Genomic DNA, 21,459 nt, shown 5'->3' with positions numbered 1-21,459 from the left:
TGAGACAGGGACACATAAGGCTCAATAGTACATTGAAAGTGGTGGGGAAACATCTGACTGGGAGGTGTGATCATTGTCAGGAGGAGATGGAGACAGTGGAACATGTTCTATTTCAGTGCCAGAAATATGTGAGAGAAATGGAGCGATTTGTTATTAGATTTGAGGGGTAATGGGGTTGAAGAGCCAGGATTAAGTGAACTTTCGGGGAAATCTTCAGGAGATAGTATTAGTATTTAATTCTGTATATCGTTTCCTTAGGGAGACGAGATTATTGGGTAGGATTTAGACCTTCCCCTCTGGTCCACACTCCAGTCCAGTTGGTGGCAGTAATACACCTAAAAAGAGGAAGAACACATGTTATTTCACTTTCACTTCTGTGTTCATGAATACACCAAGGAGAACATGTTATTGCAAATATGATAACCACAATTTTAATTTCATTCATGCAGTTTTCCATCGTAGGTGAGTTCATTATTTGAATTGTGTTTTTGGCATTCTTGTCTCACCAAGTTGTGTCATAGTATAACAAACTGAATGCAGTTTTACTTTGTATACATTTTTTAAAGGCTTCAATAGGCTAAACCCAGCAAACACAACCCCTACACAATATTGTCTTCACGTTGTCTATTGAAATAGGCTACAGGAACGATAACTTGAAGTGTTGTCTTCCAGCCCCTCATTCTCTTCATCGCCATTGCATCGCAACCCAAGGAACCTTGTATCCGAAAAATATCCAGTTGGTAATGATAGATGATGTCATTGTCTATTACTACAACAGCAGTGCTGAACAAGAGGCCATAGTACCAGAATGGTTGAACCACCCTGAGGGAATTGAATTTTGGCAGGAGGTTCATCGAAATCTGAAATTTAATCGATATGTAATGGATACTGCTGTGAGAGTAACAAGTGAACATTACAATCATTCACATGGTAAGACAAAATATGTGTGCCGAGACAGTGCAACAGAGCTGAAGGCCTTAAGGAGAATTGCATGGCTATACAGAGGTTCAATAACCAAAAAAACACATTTTCTTAGTTGCAGCCATTAGCCTACCTTTGTGAGTTGATACTTTTAACCAGCAGTCTATATTTGAAGTAAATGGTGCTGATTTATTATGGTCATTTTATGTGTCATACAGATCACTTTTACCAAGCTCACGGACGCTGTGGATGGAAGTCAGACGGAACCACAGAGGCCTTTATGAGCCATGCGTATGACGGCAAGGACTTTGTCAGCTTCGATGTATCGACCAGAACATGGACAGCTGCAGTTTCCCATGCTGTTTTTTACAAAAGAAAAAGGGAAACAGATTTAGAAGATCTTGTTAGGCTGGTCATTCATTACGAATCTGGATGCATCCGGTGGCTGGAGAAACTGTTAGAGTTTAGCGTTACAGTTCGAGAACCCAAAGGTAACAACACACCTTTATTAACCTCTACACAATACCTAAACGAGGTATTGCACTTACCATGCCTATGTTCTCCTTTCCATTAAACAAAATCATTGCCCCAGAGCACAAGCTATACAGTGCCTTCGGAAAGTATTCATACCCCTTGACTTTTTCCACACTTTGTTAATGTTACAGCCTTATAATAAAATGGATGAATAAAAAATAAATCCTCAGCAATCTACACACAATACCCCACAATGACAATGCGAAAACAGGTTTTTAGAAATTTAGAAAACAGAAATAACATAAGTATTCAGACCCTTTGCTATGAGACTCAAAATTGAGCGCTCTGTAGCAGGTTCTCAGACTGGGGCAACGGTTCATCTTTCAACAGGACAACGACCCTAAGCACACAGCCAAGACAATGCAGGAGTGGCTTCGGGACATGTCTTTCAATGTTCTTGAGTGGCCCAGCCAGAGCCCAGATCAAACATCTCTGGAGAGACCTGAAAATAGCTGTGCAGCAACAGTCCCCATCCAACCTGACAGAGCTTGAGCGGATCTGCAGAGAATAATCAGAGAAACTCCCCATATACAGGTGTGCCAAGCTTGTAGCGTCATAGCCAAGAAGACTCAAGGCTGTAATCGCTGCCAAAGGTGCTTCAACAAATTACTGAATAAAGGGTCTGAATACTTATGTAAATGTGATATCATTTTTTTATTTTTTTATTAGCAAAAATAAAAAATAACTGTTTTTGCTTTGTCATTGTGGGGTATTGTGCGTAGGTTTGATGAGGGGAAAAAACAATTTAATACATTTTAGAATAAGGCTGTAAGGTAACAAAATGTGCAAAAAGTCAAGGGGTCTGAATACTTTCCGAAGGCACTGTATATGTTCTTCGAGATGTGACATTTTGTAGTTAACAAACAACACATGTCTGTAATGTCAAGATGTCACTTGCATTGGAAAGGCAGACCAAATGTGTTCATCAAAAATGTTCCTCTTAAGTCCCTGCGGTGAGTCTGTTTGAGAGACCGCCTCATGGCAACTCCGAGGTGGAGGTCACATGTCATGTGACAGGGTTTTACCCTCGGGCGGTGCAGGTGGAGTGGCTGGGGGCAGAGGGGCTTCCCATGGTAGACGGGGTGAACAGTGGGGAGGTGCTGCCCAACGGAGATGGTTCATACCAGCTAAGGAAGAGCCTGACTGTCCCACAGGAAGCCCAGGACACCCAGAGCTACAGCTGCCTGGTGCTCCACAGCAGTATAGCTGGGAACATCACAGTAACCTGGGGTAGGGTACATTTCCCAATATAATTTACAATTGAATCAGCTGAAGATATACTACAGCATGTAATATGTTCATATGTGTGTCTTTTTCTAGCGCCAAAGAAGAACCTGGCCAATGTGCTCATGGCTATAGTCATCATTGTATCTGTAGTCTTGATACTCACTGTCCTATTCAAGTATTTAGTATGGAGGAGAGCAGTAGGTAAGAGTCAATCTTAATTCTTGCTGCACTAGGTGTTATTTCTGATCAGAGTAAAGTAAACAAGAGCTTAATGACCCCTCACACACATTTTAAAGATTTTTCCCTTTCCTGTTTATTCAGCACAAAACCCAGAGTAAGAGGATGACCAACGATGAAAAGTCATTTATAAATGTTAAAATTGCTGCTTTTGTTGTTGTGGTTGATGCTCTATACAACCCTAAAGTCATTTATAAATGTTAAAATTGCTGCTTTTGTTGTTGTGGTTGATGCTCTATACAACCCTAAAGTCATTTATAAATGTTAAAATTGCTGCTTTTGTTGTTGTGGTTGATGCTCTATACAACCCTAAAGTCATTTATAAATGTTAAAATTGCTGCTTTTGTTGTGGTTGATGTTACACATTTTTTTTGTTGTCCTGTTCTTATTTTATGAGCTGCAAGATGTAATCTAAACAACAAATAAACATTTGAGTATGTCATTGAAGGAGTGGCTAACATCAGGAAGTAACTCCATGGAGAAGGAGATATATTTCAACGGTCTTGTTTTTCCTTCTGTGAAGTGTGTTTTGACTGTTAATGTACTTTAAATACGTTGTGATTTGATTTTAACATGGTTTGGACTGAAGGAACTACATTCATGGAAAATTCAAGTTAAAAAAAGCACATCATTAATTTAAATACAATGAAAAAAACACAACTTAATTAATCAGTCTGTTTTCCAGTGTAGGGTTTCCAGTTACAGTGTGTTTTCAAGTGAGGAATTGAAGTCTAAAGTATTCTTCAAGTGGCCCATAAAAATAGAAGCCTTTTGGTTACAGAACATCTTAGAGCTTATTTGACATAGAGAAATGTTCCCACATCAACCTACAGTGGTACAGTCCAAATCAAACTCAACAACAATGGAAACAGGAAGTAACTTCGCAGTGGCTTCTCTGCAGCCCTGTTTAATACTCCACTCCTCTCCCACATACCCCTCTGTTGGCTGGAGGTTAGATGGCAGCGCCACACATTGCCAGTCCCGTCTCGCAGCAGGGGGAGGCGTACCTCACCCACAGGGCAATCCACCTGTCCACTGGGCCACGTTCAGAGGAGGGTTACCTTGTACCAGCCTGGGTCTCAGTTCAGCATGGCCATTCTCCCCCTGTGCTAGGCTTGTCTGCTCCCTGTCTCTCTGGTTGTGGTTGGGGGTGGGCTGGTTCTCCTCTAGGCTGTCCCCTGGGTGGGTCTGTGGGGCCGTGGAGCAGGGTATGAATGCCCTGACCCAGGGAGAGCTGGAGGGAAGCCAGGCCCGAGATGGCCAGAGAGACAGTCCATCTGGCCTGGGCAGGTGTGCTCTACTCGCATGGTAAAGCAAGATGGGGGAGACATGTCAGGATCCTGGGGGAGAAGGGGACAGGATGTGATATCAGGGATACTACACAGGAAATTATGACATATAGAGGGATGGGCAAGGTGGTTACTATGTGTACATTAAATAAACTGAAGAAAGGAGTTTTGCCTGTAACACACTTTCGGCACAGGGGTTTGGCCCTGACCTTAACCCTGACCCCTAACCCCCTGGCCCGGTCATTCCCTCTCCCCTCACCTGGGTCATAGAAGGGCCCCAGTAGGAAGGTGCCAGACTGCTCGGGGGTGTTGGCGCGGGTCTGTATAATGAAGTGGGCACGGAGGCGAGCAGTAGTGATCTCCTCAAACATGCTGCCTGTGGAGTCCATAACAAACACCAGCGCTGGAGGCTGCTTCACACTGAACAGTCTGCCCTCAGAAGAGCACAGCCAACAGAAGGAAACAGTCTGCCCTCAGGAGAGTACAGCCAACAGAAGGAAACAGTCTGCCCTCAGAAGAGCACAGCCAACAGAAGGAAACAGTCTGCCCTCAGGATAGTACAGCCAACAGAAGGAAACAGTCTGCCCTCAGAAGAGCACAGCCAACAGAAGGAAACAGTCTACCCTCAGGAGGGCACAGCCAACAGAAGGAAACAGTCTGCCCTCAGGATAGTACAGCCAACGTAAGGAAACAGTCTGCCCTCAGGAGGGCACAGCCAACAGAAGGAAACAGTCTACCCTCAGGAGAGCACAGCCAACAGAAGGAAACAGTCTGCCCTCAGGAGGGCACAGCCAACATAAGGAAATAGTCTACCCTCAGGAGGGCACAGCCAACAGAAGGAAACAGTCTACCCTCAGGAGGGCACAGCCAACAGAAGGAAACAGTCTGCCCTCAGGATAGTACACCCAACAGAAGGAAACAGTCTGCTGTTCAATTTCTCATATGGAAACCACTGTTACTGGAAGTAGTAGACCTACATGTGATTTCTTTATTTTATTGACAATGCCATATCCACATATTTGCGTGAAATATCATTGCTTGTTTTTTCATGTTCTGTGTATAAAGCTATGAATGTTGATGTACATATTTTATTTGCCACATGCGCCGAATACAACAGATGTAGACCTTATAGTGAAATGCTTACTTACAAGCCCCTAACCAACAATGCAGTTAAGAAAATACCTTTAAAAAATTACAAAATAAAAGTAACAAATAATTAAAGAGCAGCAGTAAAATAACAATAGCAAGGCTATATACAGGGTGTGTGGGCACCAGTTAATCGAGGTAATATGTACATGTAGGTACAGTTATTAAAGTGACTATATCAAATCAAATGTATTTATATAGCCCTTCTTACATCAGCTGAAATCTCAAAGTGCTGTACAGAAACCCAGCCTAAAACCCCAAACAGCAAGCAATGCAGGTGTAGAAGCACGGTGGCTAGGAAAAACTCCCTAGAAAGGCCAAAACCTAGGAAGAAACCTAGAAAGTAACCAGGCTATGTGGGGTGGCCAGTCCTCTTCTGGCTGTGCCGGGTGGAGATTATAACAGAACATGGCCAAGATGTTCAAATGTTCATAAATGACCAGCATGTTCGAATAATAATAAGGCAGAACAGTTGAAACTGGAGCAGCAGCACGGCCAGGTGGACTGGGGACAGCAAGGAGTCATCATGTCAGGTATTCCTGGGGCATGGTCCTAGGGCTCAGGTCCTCCGAGAGAGAGAAAGAAAGAGAGAAGGAGAGAATTAGAGAATGCACACTTAGATTCACACAGGACACCGAATAGGACAGGAGAAGTACTCCAGATATAACAAACTGACCCTAGCCCCCCGACACAAACTACTGCAGCATAAATACTGGAGGCTGAGACAGGAGGGGTCAGGAGACACTGTGGCCCCATCCGAGGACACCCCCAGACAGGGCCAAACAGGAAGGATATAACCCCACCCACTCTGCCAAAGCACAGCCCCCACACCACTAGAGAGATATCTTCAACCACCAACTTACCATCCTGAGACAAGGCTGAGTATAGCCCACAAAGATCTCCGCCATGGCACAACCCAAGGGGGGGTGCCAACCCAGACAGGATGACCACATCAGTGAATCAACCCACTCAGGTGACGCACCCCTTCCAGGGACGGCATGAGAGAGCCCCAGTAAGCCAGTGATTCTGCCCCTGTAATAGGGTTAGAGGCAGACAATCCCAGTGGAAAGAGGGGAACCGGCCAGGCAGAGACAGCAAGGGCGGTTCGTTGCTCCAGAGCCTTTCCGTTCACCTTCCCACTCCTGGGCCAGACTACACTCAATCATATGACCCTCTGAAGAGATGAGTCTTCAGTAAAGACTTAAAGGTTGAGACCGAGTTTGCGTCTCTGACATGGGTAGGCAGACCGTTCCATAAAAATGGAGCTCTATAGGAGAAAGCCCTGCCTCCAGCTGTTTGCTTAGAAATTCCAGGGACAATTAGGAGGCCTGCGTCTTGTGACCGTAGCGTACGTGTAGGTATGTACGGCAGGACCAAATCAGAGAGATAGGTAGGAGCAAGCGCATGTAATGCTTTGTAGGTTAGCAGTAAAACCTTGAAATCAGCCCTTGCTTTGACAGGAAGCCAGTGTAGAGAGGCTAGTACTGGAGTAATATGATCAAATTTTTGGGTTCTAGTCAGGATTCTAGCAGCCGTATTTAGCACCAACTGAAGTTTATTTAGTGCTTTATCCGGGTAGCCGGAAAGTAGAGCATTGGAGTAGTCTAACCTAGAAGTGACAAAAGCATGGATAAATTTTTCTGCATCATTTCTGGAGAGAAAGTTTCTGATTTTTGCAATGTTACGTAGATGGAAAAAAGCTGTCCTTGAAATGGTCTTTATATGTTCTTCAGAAGAGAGATCAGGGTCCAGAGTAACGCCGATGTCCTTCACAGTTTTATTTGAGACAACTGTACAACCATTAAGATTAATTGTCAGAGTCAACAGAAGATCTCTTTGTTTCTTAGGACCTAGAACAAGCATCTGTTTTGTCCGAGTTTAAAAGTAGAAAGTTTGCAGCCATCCACTTCCTTATGTCTGAAACACATGCTTCTAGCAAGGGCAATTTTGGGGCTTCACCATGTTTCATTGAAATGTACAGCTGTGTGTCATCTGCATAGCAGTGAAAGTTAACATTATGTTTTCGAATAACATCCCCAAGAGGTAAAATATATAGTGAAAACAATAGTGGTCCTAAAACGGAACCTTGAGGAACACCGAAATTTACAGTTGATTTGTCAGAGGACAAACCATTCACAGAGACAAACTGATATCTTTCCGACAGATAAGATCTAAACCAGGCCAGAACGTGTCCGTGTAGACCAATTTGTGTTTCCAATCTCTCCAAAAGAATGTGGTGATCGATGGTATCAAAAGCAGCACTAAGGTCTAGGAGCACGAGGACAGATGCAGAGCCTCGGTCCGATGCCATTCAAATGTAATTTATCACCTTCACAAGTGCCGTCTCAGTGCTATGATGGGGTCTAAAACCAGACTGAAGCATTTCGTATACATTGTTTGTCTTCAGGAAGGCAGTAAGTTGCTGCGCAACAGCCTTTTCTAAAATTTTTGAGAGGAATGAAAGATTCGATATAGTCCGATAGTTTTTTATATTTTCTGGGTCAAGGTTTGGCTTTTTCAAGAGAGGCTTTATTAATGCCACTTTTAGTGAGTTTGGTACACATCCGGTGGATAGAGAGCCAAGCACAGGAAGCAGCTCTTTCAGTAGTTTAGTTGGAATAGGGTCCAGTATGCAGCTTGAAGGTTTAGAGGCCATGATTATTTTCATCATTGTGTCAAGAGATGTATTACTAAAACACTTGAGCGTCTCTCTTGATCCTAGGTCCTGGGAGAGTTGTGCAGACTCAGGACAACTGAGCTTTGAAGGAATACGCAGATTTGAAGAGGAGTCCGTAATTTGCTATCTAATAATCATAATCTTTTCCTCAAAGAAGTTCATGAATTTATCACTGCTAAAGTGAAAGTCATCCTCTCTTGGGGAATGCTGCTTTTTAGTTAGCTTTGCGACAGTATCAAAAAGGAATTTCGGATTGTTCTTATTTTCCTCAATTAAGTTAGAAAAATAGGATGATCGAGCAGCAGTAAGGGCTCTTCGGTACTGCAAGGTACTGTCTTTCCAAGCTAGTCGGAAGACTTCCAGTTTGGTGTGGCATGGTATTTTCTGTGTACCAGGGAGCTAGTTTCTTATGAGAAATGTTTTTAGTTTTTAGGGGTGCAACTGCATCTAGGGTATTGCGCAAGGTTAAATTGAGTTCCTCAGTTAGGTGGTTAACTGATTTTTGTCCTCTGGCGTCCTTGGGTAGACAGACGGAATCTGGAAGGACATCAAGGAATCTTTGTGTTGTCTGTGTATTTATAGCACGACTTTTGATGTTCCTTGGTTGGGGTCTGAGCAGATTATTTGTTGCAATTGCAAATGTAATAAAATGGTGGTCCGATAGTCCAGGATTATGTGGAAAAACATTAAGATCCACAACATTTATTCCATGGGACAAAACTAGGTCCAGCGTATGACTGTGACAGTGAGTGGGTCCAGAGACATGTTGGACAAAACCCACTGAGTCGATGATGGCTCCGAAAGCCTTTTGGAGTGGGTCTGTGGACTTTTCCATGTGAATATTAAAGTCACCAAAGATTAGAATATTATCTGCTATGACTACAAGGTCCGATAGTAATTCAGGGAACTCAGTGAGGAACGCTGTATATGGCCCAGGAGGCCTGTAAAAAGTAGCTTATAAAAAGTGATTGAGTAGGCTGCATATATTTCATGACTAGAAGCTCAAAAGACGAAAACGTCATTTTTTCTTTGTAAATTGAAATTTGCTATCGTAAATGTTAGCAACACCTCCGCCTTTGCGGGATGCACGGGGGATATGGTCACTAGTGTAGCCAGGAGGTGAGGCCTCATTTAACACAGTAAATTCATCAGGCTTAAGCCATGTTTCAGTCAGGCCAATCACATCAAGATTATGATCAGTGATTAGTTCATTGACTATAATTGCCTTTGAAGTAAGGGATCTAACATTAAGTAGCCCTATTTTGAGATGTGAGGTATCATGATCTCTTTCAATACTGACAGGAATGGAGGTGGTCTTTATCCTAGTGAGATTGCTAAGGCGAACACCGCCATGTAGTTTTGCCCAACCTAGGTCGAGGCATAGACACGGTCTCAATGGTGATAGCTGAGCTGACTACACTGACTGTGCTAGTGGCAGACTCCACTATACTGGCAGGCTGGCTAACAGCCTGCTGCCTGGCCTGCACCCTATTTCATTGTGGAGCTAGAGGAGTTAGAGCCCTGTCTATGTTGGTAGATAAGATGAGAGCACCCCTCCAGCTAGGATGGAGTCCGTCACTCCTCAGCAGGTCAGGCTTGGTCCTGTTTGTGGGTGAGTCTCAGAAAGAGGGCCAATTATCTACAAATTCTATCTTTTGGGATGGGCAGAAAACAGTTTTCAACCAGCGATTGAGTTGAGACTGCTGTAGAGCTCATCACTCCCCCTAACTGGGAGGGGGCCAGAGACAATTATTCGATGCCGACACATCTTTCTAGCTGATTCTACACTGAAATTACCCTTGCCTAACGATTGCGTCTGAAGCTGGGCTTGTAGTACAGCTATCCTCGCCGTAAGGCGAGTACAGCGACTGCAATTAGAAGGCATCATGTTAATGTTACTACTTAGCTTCGGCTGTTGGAGGTCCTGACGAATCGTGTCCAGATAAAGCGTCCGGAGTGAAAAAGTTGAGGAAAAAAAATATATATATATATATAAACGGTAATTAAAAAGTAAAAACCGTAAAGTTGTCAGGTAGCAAAATAGGTTGGCAACAAAACGCACAGCAACTCGAAAACAAGTCTGCAAGTTGAGTGATGAGCCTAGGTAACGCATGGAAGTTCCCCTACCTCTGCTACAAAAATGGTGGAGTCCATGAAGGAGAAGGTGCACTGGTTTTTCAAATGATGATCAGCTGAACAAATGAGGAACTTAGACCATTTAAATGCATGTATCATACATTATGTTCTCTCTACCTGATTGGAGGCCTGTGTTGACTTCCACTCTCAAACCAGACAGATTAACTCAACCTTTGCAGCCACTGAATTCTGGGAGTAAGTTTACAGATGCAACATACAGTGAGGAAAAAAAGTATTTGATCCCCTGCTGAGTTTGTATGTTTGCCCACTGACAAAGAAATTATCAGTCTATAATTGTAGTGGTAGGTTTATTTGAACAGCGAGAGACAGAATAACAAGAAAAAAATCCAGTAAAACGCATGTCAAAAATTTTAGAAATTGATTTGCATTTTAATGAGGGAAATAAGTAGTTGACCCCCTCTCAATCAGAAAGATTTCTGGCTCCCAGGTGTCTTTTATACAGGTAACGAGCTGAGATTAGGAGCACACTCTTAAAGGGATTGCTCCTAATCTCAGTTTGTTACCTGTATAAAAGACACCTGTCCACAGAAGCAATCAATCAGATTTCAAACTCTCCACCATGGCCAAGACCAAGAAGCTCTCCAAGGATGTCAGGGACAAGATTGTAGACCAACACAAGGCTGGAATGGGCTACAAGACCATCGCCAAGCAGCTTGGTGAGAAGGTGACAGTTGTTGGTGCGATTATTCGCAAATGGAAAAGAAGAACTGTCAATCTCCCTCTGCCTGGGGCTCCATGCAAGATCTCACCTCGTGGAGTTGCAATGATCATGAGAACGGAGAGGAATCAGCCCATGGGAGGATCTTGTCAATGATCTCAAGGCAGCTGGGACCATAGTCACCAAGAAAACAATTGGTAACACACTACGCCGTGAAGGACTGAAATCCTGCAGCTCCCGCAAAGGCCCCCTGAACATCTGAATGCCAATGAACATCTGAATGATTCAGAGGACAATTGGGTGAAAGTGTTGTGGTCAGATGAGACCAAAATGGAGCTCTTTGGCATCAACTCAACTCGCCGTGTTTGGGAGGAGGAATGCTGCCTATGACCCCAAGAACACCATCCCCACTGTCAAACATGGAGGTGGAAACATTATGCTTTGGGGGTGTTTTTCTGCAGGTACTGCAGGGGACAGGACAACCTCACCGCATCAAAGGGACGATGGACGGGGCCATGTACCGTCAAATCTTGGGTGAGAACCTCCTTCTCTCAGCCAGGGCATTGAAAATGGGTCGTGGATGGATATTCCAGCATGACCCAAAACACACGGCCAAGGCAACAAAGGAGTGGCTCAAGAAGAAACACATTAAGGTCCTGGAGTGGCCTAGCCAGTCTCCAGACCTTAATCCCACAGAAAATCTGTGGAGGGAGCTGAAGGTTGTGTGCAAACCTGGTGGCCAACTACAAGAAAAGTCTGACCTCTGTGATTGCCAACAAGGGTTTTGCCAACAAGTACTAAGTCATGTTTTGCAGAGGGGTCAAATACTTATTTCTCTCATTAAAATGCAAATCCATTTCTAACATTTTTGACATGCGTTTTCCTGGATTTTTGTTGTTGTTATGCTGTCTCTCACTGTTCAAATAAACCTACCATTAAAATTATAGACTGATCATTTCTTTCATGGGCAAACGTGGGCAAACGTACAAAATCAGCAGGGGATCAAAGATCAGCCAGTTGGCCACAACATTAAAGACCATGTTTGTTTGTGGGGGGGGGGGGGTCAGGTGCTGCTGTGTCACCCCTCTCGCTGTGTCTCTCTCTCACTGTGTGTGTCTGTGTAGCTGTGATCTACTCAAACCGCTCTTCTCCTGTCCCCAGAGTGGGATGTATGTGTTCCAGTTGTTTGACTACTATGCCTGTAACGGAACCCGTCTGCTCTTCCTCTCTCTGTTCGAGGCCATGGAATGGATATTTGGTGAGGCTGATCAAAATACACGGCTCAAAAAAATAAAGGGAACACTTAAACAACACAATGTAACTCCAAGTCAACCACACTTCTGTGAAATCAAACTGTCCACATAGGAAGCAACACTGACTGACAATAAATTTCACATGCTGTTGTGCAAATGGAATAGACAACAGGTGGAAATTATAGGCAATTAGCAAGACACCCCCAATAAAGGAGTGGTTCTGCAGGTGATAACCACAGACCACTTCTCAGTTCCTATGCTTCCTGGCTGATGTTTTGGTCACTTTTGAATGCTGGCGGTGCTTTCAATCTAGTGGTAGCTGAGACGGAGTCTACAACCCACACAAGTGGCTCAGGTAGTGCAGCTCATCCAGTATGGCACATCAATGCGAGCTGTGGCAAGAAGGTTTGCTGTGTCTGTCAGCGTAGTGTCCAGAGCATGGAGGCGCTACCAGGAGACAGGCCAGTACATCAGGAGACGTGGAGGAGGCCGTAGGAGGGCAACAACCCAGCAGCAGGACCGCTACCTCCGCCTTTGTGCAAGGAGGAGCACTGCCAGAGCCCTGCAAAATGACCTCCAGCAGGCCACAAATGTGCATGTGTCTGCTCAAACGGTCAGAAACAGACTCCATGAGGGTGGTATGAGGGCCCGACGTCCACAGGTGGGGGTTGTGCTTACAGCCCAACACCGTGCAGGACGTTTGGCATTTGCCAGAGAACACCAATATTGGCAAATTCGCCACTGGCGCTCTGTGCTCTTCACAGATGAAAGCAGGTTCACACTGAGCACGTGACAATCTGGAGACGCCGTGGAGAACGTTCTGCTGCCTGCAACATCCTCCAGCATGACCGGTTTGGCGGTGGGTCAGTAATGGTGTGGGGTGGCATTTATTTTGGGGGCCGCACAGCCTTCGATGCGCTCGCCAGAGGTAGCCTGACTGCCATTAGGTACCGAGATGAGATCCTCAGACCCCTTGTGAGACCATATGCTGGTGCGGTTGGCCCTGGGTTCCTCCTAATGCAAGACAATGCTAGACCTCATGTGGCTGGAGTGTGTCAGCAGTTCCTGCAAGAGGAAGGCATTGATGCTATGGACTGGCCCGCCCGTTCCCCAGACCTGAATCCAATTGAGCACATCTGGGACATCATGTCTCGCTCCATCCACCAACGCCACGTTGCACCACAGACTGTCCAGGAGTTGGCGGATGCTTTAGTCCAGGTCTGGGAGGAGATCCCTCAGGATACCATCTACCACCTCATCAGGAGCATGCCCAGGCGTTGTAGGGAGGTCATACAGGCACGTGGAGGCCACACACACTACTGAGCCTCATTTAGACTTGTTTTAAGGACATTACATCAAAGTTGGATCAGCCTGTAGTGTGGTTTTCTACTTGAATTTTGAGTGTGACTCCAAATCCAGACCTCCATGGGTTGATACATTTGATTTCCATTGATAATATTTGTGTGATTTTGTTGTCAGCACATTCAACTATGTAAAGAAAAAAGTATTTAATAAGAATATTTCATTCATTCAGATCTAGGATGTGTTATTTTAGTGTTCCCTTAATTTTTTTGAGCAGTGTATATTGGTCACATACACGTGTTTAGCAGATGTTATAACTAACTTGGAATATATTTCTGTCAATGATTGAATGCCCTCTTTTATGTCCAATAAAATATATATAAAACATACATTTACAAACATACACTTGCTTTACACAAGCAACTTGAAATGATGGTAGTGTTCTCAACAGCAACAAAAACAACTGATTTGGAGTTACTTTAAATGTTAAAAGTATATCTTGATGTTGAAGAAATCCTAATTTCCTCTCGTCTCTCCCAGGTGTCATTTATCTGCTCTCTGGTAGAGTTCCAGCACCTGACCTTCAACCGCTCGTATGTGTACCCAGGATGGGTGTATGTTCTGGGCTGGCTGTTGGCCCTCTCCTCCATCGTCCTGGTCCCCGTGGGGGCCCTGCTACAGATCTGCACCGGGACAGGCAGTCTTAGAGGTGAGAGTGTGACTGACCTGTGACTGGTGTTCAAAAACAGTTTTCTTCATGGATTGGTCATAGGATAATTATGTTTAAAGGATCAAATTGGAGGACTTATAGATCTGAAATTATTTTTGTAAACTGAGTGGGTAGGTATAATTTATTCACTGCAAAATGACCATAAAGTATTGAAGAAACCAACTAACTCACTTAAATCATTAACCATTAAAGTTTTGACATATTGATGTGCTGACTTTCCCCTCAACTCACCAGCATTTCCTCCACCTGTGTCGGCTGGACCATGACCTCCGGCTGACCCGGGAATAGAAAGACTAAGCCGGAGCACATGACCTCTGGAGCAGAGATGGAGATACTTATGACCGCAGCAGGGGAGACCACAGACAAATTAACTGACACACACCTAGAAATGCTTCTGTGTCAAAGTTCTTTGTATACTGATCATTTATCTTAACACAACACCTAGCTGGACTCTTGTATCCTTACCAACATGTTGAGAGAATACCATTGATAATGAACAATGGCGCATTTTTCAATACAGTGTCATCATGTTCCATATTTGAACAGTGTGTCACCACAATACATTTGAAAGAACATAGCCCAAGCACAGAGCGAGCAACCTAGAGACAATGCAGATTGTCATTGTACTAAACAAAACACAATGTTCTTTCAACTGTCCCGGCTCAAGGCTTAACATGGGTTACTGGCAGCTCATGACGTACTTCCTGAAGTCACTCCAGTTTACATGGTAGCAGTTGTAGTCACTATTAAAAGGTCATCTCATTCTGTCAGTTTCTTATTATGAAAGACCATTTTTGGCCAATATAAAGCAACTCTTTAACTAATAGTATTTTTGTTATGTAAATTTGTGCTTTACCTCAATTACATTTTAATAATACTTATTAGACATCAGAAACATTGGTGAATTCCCCACAAAATGATGCTTATCTAAAAACACAAATGAATGTAGATAAAAAAATAAACTGTCTTTATGTAAGATATGTGTCATTAAACCTTCAACCTCTTCCCCTCAGCCACTCTAGGAATTTTGTTGGAGCTGAAGTGAAGTGACTGTTAGAGGGTTACAAACTGGCCGGGTGCCCTGCCTTTCCTTGGGCAGGTGCTAGAGAAGACCACCATGGGTGGAACTGTCAGGGGGCATGATGGTGACTGTCTCAGGGGGTTTGGCACTGGCCTGCCCAGAGTGAGAGCGGGACGTGGTGACGCTGACTGGAGAATGCTGTGACAGGGAAACAGGGCAGTACTGTGGGAGCATATCTGACATGGGGGCCAGGAGGGACGAGGGTGGGACCGGGGCCTCCGCCCCATTGTGGGTATGAGTGGCAATATTAGGGTCAACTGAGTCTCTCTTGAAACTGGCATCCCCTCCCACTCCTGGCTCTGGACTAGAAGTGGTGTGATCCTCTTCCCTCCCCAGGTTCTTGAGGCTGGGATAGCAGCCTGACTGAGCCATAGCCTGGTGTATCCTCTCCCAGCCCGCGTTGGCTGTGTTGGCATTGGGGTCGTTATTATCAGGGTCATTGTTATAGGGGTTGTTGTTTTGGTGGTTGGCGGCCTGGTACAGCAGCTGTGTGTGCTGGCGGAGCTGGGCGATGTCTCGGTCTGTGGCATTGCTCTGGCGGAGGAGGTCCTGGGTGCGCAGCGTGATGTCAAGCAGGCCTGACTGGCTTAGGATGCCCACCGTGTTCAGGAAGCGCCTGTCGCGTGCCGCACTGAACAGGGACAGGCCTGGACCGTGCCTGCTAGGCCACCTCCTGGCCGAGAGGGGAGAGGAGCCACCGGAAGAGGAGTAGGAGGAGGCAGTGGTGGTGTCGGAGCTGGACATAGAGCGGGAGACAAAGCTGGAAAGTGTGGAGGGAGAGCGGGGGCTGGGGGAGCGGGAGGAGGCAGGGCTCCTCCAGTGGGACAGGCTTCTCTTGGGGTCTGGCTGCTTGCGGACATGTTTTCTGGATGGTGTCAGTAAGTGAGTAGTAGTGGACACCTCATCCCTCTTGTCCTCTGTACACATCCTCTTGTCCTGGCTCTGGTCCTCCCTGCCAGTCCCCTTACCATGGGGTTCCACTGGGGTTATGTCTGATGGCTTCTTACTGGGATGGGGAGCGATACGAGGGTAGGACTTAAGAATGGGCAGGTAGGTTCTGCTTTTTGTTTTCATAGCTGTGCTGTCAGATCTCCAGGACTGTGTTCTGTTGGGCTTTGGGGATGCGGCCGAGGCTTCACTAGGCTGCTGGACCAGGATCACATGACAGGGGCCAGAGTCATTGGAGCTTCCTCCTCTGTTCTGGAGGTGATGGTCTGAGCCATTCTGGGGGGGGGGGTATGAAGGGAAGATGAGAAAAAGAGAGGCAACTCCTCATGCTAACACATAAAAAAGGGCAACTTATTTGAGCGGACTTGCTGTAAGAGGATTGTGAACAAGGATGAGTTTGGTGCCATCAAATACATCCCTAAAACCATTTGGTCAATCTGGTTCACAGTGACATTTATTAGACAACTCATTTCCAGGTGCTTTCTTCCTCACACTCTGTCGCTGTCACCTCCTCTTCCTCCTCCACCTATAACCCCCTCTACCTCCTCCACCTGTCCCCATCACCTCCTCCACCTGTAACCCCCTATTCCTCCTCCACCTGTAACCCCCTCTTCCTCCTCCACCGTAACCCCCTCTTCCTCCTCCACCTGTAACCCCCTCTTCCTCCTCCACCTGTCCCCATCACCTCCTCTTCCTCCCCCACCTATCCCCATCACCTCCTCTTCCTCCTCCACCTGTAACCCCCTCTTCCTCCTGCACCTGTCCCCATCACCTCTTCCTCCTCCGCCTGTCCCCTCCTCTTCCTCCTCCGCCTCTCCCCTCCTCTTCCTCCTGCACCTGTCCCCATCACCTCTTCCTCCTCCGCCTGTCCCCTCCTCTTCCTCCTCCGCCTCTCCCCTCCTCTTCCTCCTCCGCCTCTCCCCTCCTCTTCCGCCTCTCCCCTCCTCTTCCTCCTGCACCTGTCCCCATCACCTCTTCCTCCTCCGCCTGTCCCCTCCTCTTCCTTCTCCGCCTCTCCCCTCCTCTTCCTCCTCCGCCTCTCCCCTCCTCTTCCTCCTCCGCCTCTCCCCTCCTCTTCCTCTTCCGCCTGTCCCCTCCTCTATTTCTGTATCCATTTCTCCTTTTTTATTTGTTACTCCGTTTAGTTTGGCTGTCCTATGATTGGCCACCTCCTGCCATATCTTTCTTCACAGTTTCATGCTCTAGTCAAGCCACCTCTTCAATGCTTTTCAATTAGGAACATTTTTTTATTGGACATTTGGTTTACTTTATCCATTGACTACTGAAATGGAACTGACCTCAAGCCTGCCTCCCACCTCCCTCACCTGTTTGAGCACCACGTTCCTGATGATGAATATGGGGGTGAGGTCGGGGCTTCCGGGGCTGGGGACCAGGGTGTGATTCTCCTGGAGAGGGGCCTGCTCGGGCTTGACTTGGCTCTGTAGACCCTCCCTTCCCCTGGGCGCACTCACGCTGCTGCCCTGGTCCTCTCTATCCGCATGGAGCCAGTCTGTGCAGCTGTTGTTGTCTGGAGGAGAGGAAGAAGGGGAGAGAGAGAGAGAGAGAGAGAGAGAGAAGCAAGTTAAGGGAAGAGATGAGTGTAAAGAATTGAAGAAATACAGATGGATTGAAGGGGAATACAGGGGGGATGGGAGCTGTCCTCACAAGAAATTTGACAATTATTTTTATACCGTTTCCCACTGGTTACTGAGTGAGTCATGTGTACCTGTGAGGTCATACTCACAAGTCATCAAGGACAGTAATCTAGTACTCCTCATGGAGGAATTCATGGAATTCTATCAGCAATACTACTGAGTAGAGGGCCAGTGAGCATGTAGACTATACGTGTGTCCTTCTCTATCTAGGAATACAACACCTCAGACTGGTTGCACGTCACATACTTGTCATATTGTAGTCAGTAATTCATCCTATTGGAAGCTGTGACTTGCACTGCCTGGCCTGTGTAACACTGTGTCACCCTGTGGCATGACCCCATTATTTTTATTTCTACTTTGCACATTCTTCCACTGCAAATCTACCATTCCAGTGTTTTACTTGCTATATTGTATTTACTTTGCCACCATGGCCTTTTTTTTGCCTTTACCTCCCTTATCTCACCTCATTTGCTCACATCGTATATAAACCTTTTCTACTGTATTATTGACTGCATGTTCGTTTTACTCCATGTGTAACTCTGTTGTTGTATGTGTCGAACTGCTTTGCTTTATCTTGGCCAGGTCGCAATTGTAACTGAGAACTTGTTCTCAACTTGCCTACCTGGTTAAATAAAGGTGAAATAAATACAATTTAAAAAAAATGATGGTCACACTGTCTGGCAGTGTGAGAGTCTACAGGAAACATATTGGAGTGAGAAAGAGCGAGGGGGTGGGTGAGTCTCCGGAACGTTCTCCCTCACCCGAATATCCAGAATCTTTTTCAGATCCGCAGCGAGAGCCTCTTCTGTTGGACTCTGTGTCTGCAGTACTCCTTGAGGCCAGCAGGGTGGCAGTGTTGCTCCTGTCCTCTGCATTCTTACTGTATGCACGTGGCTCTCGCCCACTTAGACAAGCCTGTTCCAGAGGCATACTGCGTCCTGGTGGAGAACCAAATACACCACTGAGTAACATTTGCCTGGAATATGTTTTAAAATGCATCGGCCGATGGTACATCAAAAAAGCTACTCTCATAAAAATAGAAAGACCTTGGTTCCAAGTAGCAGAAAAAAATAAAAACTCCTCAATGAATATTTTTACGTGTTGAAATGACATTATGCTGCTGGATACATAATCTCTGATTTAGCTCCTCCTCCTTAGTCACTTCTCCCTCCTCAGCTTGTTCCCTTTGCCTGGCTCCTCCTCTTCACTCCTAGATACATCAGGGTCCCGTGTGTGTGGACTGTATGTGCATGCCGTGAGAATAGTGTGGGGGGGAGGGGGGGGGGGGTGCTATGTGTGTTTGGTAATATCACATCCACCCACTAATTAAACATCACCATGACAAAATTAACCGTTTTTGCAAGTATTGACCAGGCATGATGGGAGACGTTAAATCATGGTGGTTACCATGGACATGAGAGCTTCAGAAGTGATTTAGCACATGAGTGGGATTAGTCTTTAGAGCGGTATACTGTATGTGGATGCAAATGTGGTTCTTTATGTAACACTGTGTCACCCTATAGGTCAACCCTGTTCTGACAGACATGTTTACACAATTTGGTATTTCCTCCCTCCATTTCTCTTTCCCCAAAATCTTTGAATTTTCTCTGTTTGAGTGAGAGTATCTTATGTCCAGGATAAGAGAGAGAGAAAAAAGCCCCATGGTTCTGACCATTAGACTACCCACACTGTCAGCTGAATTTCAACTGTCGAGGAAAACCCATTTATCTCGTGGAGAAGAGCTTTAAGTCAGTCATGGGACTTGTAAGCAGAAATATTGGTTAAAAATCGATGTAATAAACAATAGCTGACAAAATGAAATATATTTGCACCTCAAGCTTTTTAGAGGGGCACAAAGTAACGTTGTGCGACTATATAGCCCCCTGAGAACTGACACTTTCTTGTACATGATGATACCCAATGGCAGGTTTTATGACGTTCCGACTAAGCAATTGTTTATAGGTAACTTTCTGTGGTGTTATTTTGTAAACAATAGGCCACTAGGACAAACGTGTATGATGGGTATCAAACGTGCGCTGTCACAACTTGGGGCTCCTCCCCTTTCCCTTATGTAACGTCACAACTTCGGCAGAGCAGACAAACTTGCTCTAATTGCTTTACACATTAACAAACGCGATATACCAAACGCACGAAATAAGTCAGAAATAATTAGGCCTAATAAATAAATCAAAGAAATAACATGACAACTATATTTTGTCAAATGTTTAAATACTTGCTTAAGTATGGTCAGCAGGTTTAAATCAGGTCAAAAGGTCCACACATAAAGCAACTGTGGTCAGTGCACCTTTTACATTAAATTATTGTTTCAAAAGTCTCCGTCTCAAAGTATATATATATTTTTAAAAATCACCAACATCTTACCTCCAATATCAAGTTGGACTCTTTGCCACTGTTGGTTCACTTCACTTGTATAGCGCTCCGTCTCGCCGTATTGTTGGCTAGATCACCTAATTTCTAGCTCTATCTTTCAACGTTTCCCTTATGTCATGTCATCTATGCGTGTCTATCGCTGCGTTTCTATTACATCTCTCATTCAATGTATAAACTAGCTAACGGGATGTGAAGACTGCCTGTTGCCTAACGGTTAGATCCTACGAAACGAGTCCTAGTTCCAAAATTGATAATCGGTACCCAACCTGAAAATGTCCCCGCCTCCTAGACCTCCCTGCGGGTTTCCACTAGTTGCCACAGCCACAAAGTCTGAATTGGCTACAGGCCTATTGTAAACATTTATGAAAAAAAAGAATGTAATTTTTGATCGTAATTTCAATTTAAGTATAAGTATATGGTTTAGATTAAAGTTAGGTTTATAATCGAATTTTAATAAAATACATTGAATAAATATTCAGGGTTTATGACTTTGTGGCTGACTAGTGACGACTCTTCCCTTGCTAGAATGACAAACGGTTTCCGTCGATATCAAGAGATTGGGGCGGAAGCACAAGCAATCTGGGAGGATGTAGCATAATAAAGACTACTTCGTTTTCTGGGCACGTGTAGGGGTGGGGACCGCATGAGTTTTGAGCTGAAGTGACTGGATGAGAGAGGTGTGACTACAGTGGTGAGGTTTGGGCAGAATATCATAGGGACAGAGATCCTATTGAATTACCTAATTATATGGGGACAAAGCTCTACCTATTCTGTTATTTCTATACCATGTTTCTTTGGGTTACTGGACTTGTATTGTTATACCATAGGCTACACTAAATTAACAGCCTTTGTAAACTGGACTATTGAGAAAAGAACGACAGGGAAGCATGGTGTGATTTAAAAATAGATACATACATGCATACATGTTTTGCCTTCCCTACAGGGTGAATTAGAAATGCTACATTGTTGCTACATTTCACGTGTCTCTCAGATGTGAAATGTGCCATAGTTCATCAGTCAGCTGGTCCAGAACACATCCACATGGCTCTCGTACGGCAGAAAGACGTATTTAACGCTTCTCAGCCAATGACTGCCACGGATCTGTTCGAGCACGTGAGCAGAGCCTAAGAAGGCGGGGTTAGGCAAACGAGCACATGCTGCTAGCAGACAGAGCACTGATGGTTCAGGCAGAGAGACGATAGAAACCCGAACAAGTGGTGGAACACAGTTCCACAGGCGGTAGCCGTGTGTGG

At 45.2% G+C, this 21,459-nt stretch overlaps 2 protein-coding genes across 5 annotated transcripts; one reads left to right on the top strand and one right to left on the bottom strand.

Moving 5' to 3' along the window:
- Positions 1 to 352: 352 nt before the first annotated feature.
- On the top strand, positions 353 to 3,366 carry LOC109876054 (major histocompatibility complex class I-related gene protein). 4 transcript variants are annotated; one of them, XR_002252922.2, is made up of 7 exons: positions 353 to 462; positions 673 to 930; positions 1,140 to 1,412; positions 2,496 to 2,685; positions 2,776 to 2,883; positions 3,004 to 3,081; positions 3,146 to 3,366. XR_002252922.2 is itself a non-coding variant. In XM_020468526.2 (6 exons), exons 1-6 carry the CDS (start codon positions 417 to 419, stop codon positions 3,026 to 3,028), a joined length of 900 nt encoding a protein of 299 aa, XP_020324115.1. In that variant the 5' UTR covers positions 353 to 416; the 3' UTR covers positions 3,029 to 3,366. The 4 variants fall into 4 exon arrangements, 2 of the variants coding, with proteins under 2 accessions (XP_020324115.1, XP_020324114.1); XR_002252921.2 differs by having other exon boundaries at positions 2,401 to 2,685; XM_020468526.2 differs by having other exon boundaries at positions 3,004 to 3,366.
- Positions 3,367 to 14,238: 10,872 nt separating this feature from the next.
- si:ch211-132b12.7 (CiPC domain-containing protein) lies at positions 14,239 to 20,748 on the bottom strand. The gene is made up of 4 exons (XM_020468524.2): positions 20,198 to 20,748; positions 18,577 to 18,753; positions 17,486 to 17,688; positions 14,239 to 16,436 (listed from the first exon to the last, which is right to left on the bottom strand). The coding sequence occupies exons 2-4, from the start codon at positions 18,743 to 18,745 to the stop codon at positions 15,234 to 15,236; spliced, it is 1,575 nt and encodes a 524-aa protein (XP_020324113.1). The 5' UTR covers positions 18,746 to 18,753; positions 20,198 to 20,748; the 3' UTR covers positions 14,239 to 15,233.
- Positions 20,749 to 21,459: the final 711 nt, after the last annotated feature.

Source organism: Oncorhynchus kisutch, linkage group LG18 (genome assembly GCF_002021735.2).
Source record: "Oncorhynchus kisutch isolate 150728-3 linkage group LG18, Okis_V2, whole genome shotgun sequence".
Lineage (NCBI taxonomy): Eukaryota > Metazoa > Chordata > Actinopteri > Salmoniformes > Salmonidae > Oncorhynchus > Oncorhynchus kisutch.
This window is presented reverse-complemented; position numbering and strand designations above follow the sequence as displayed.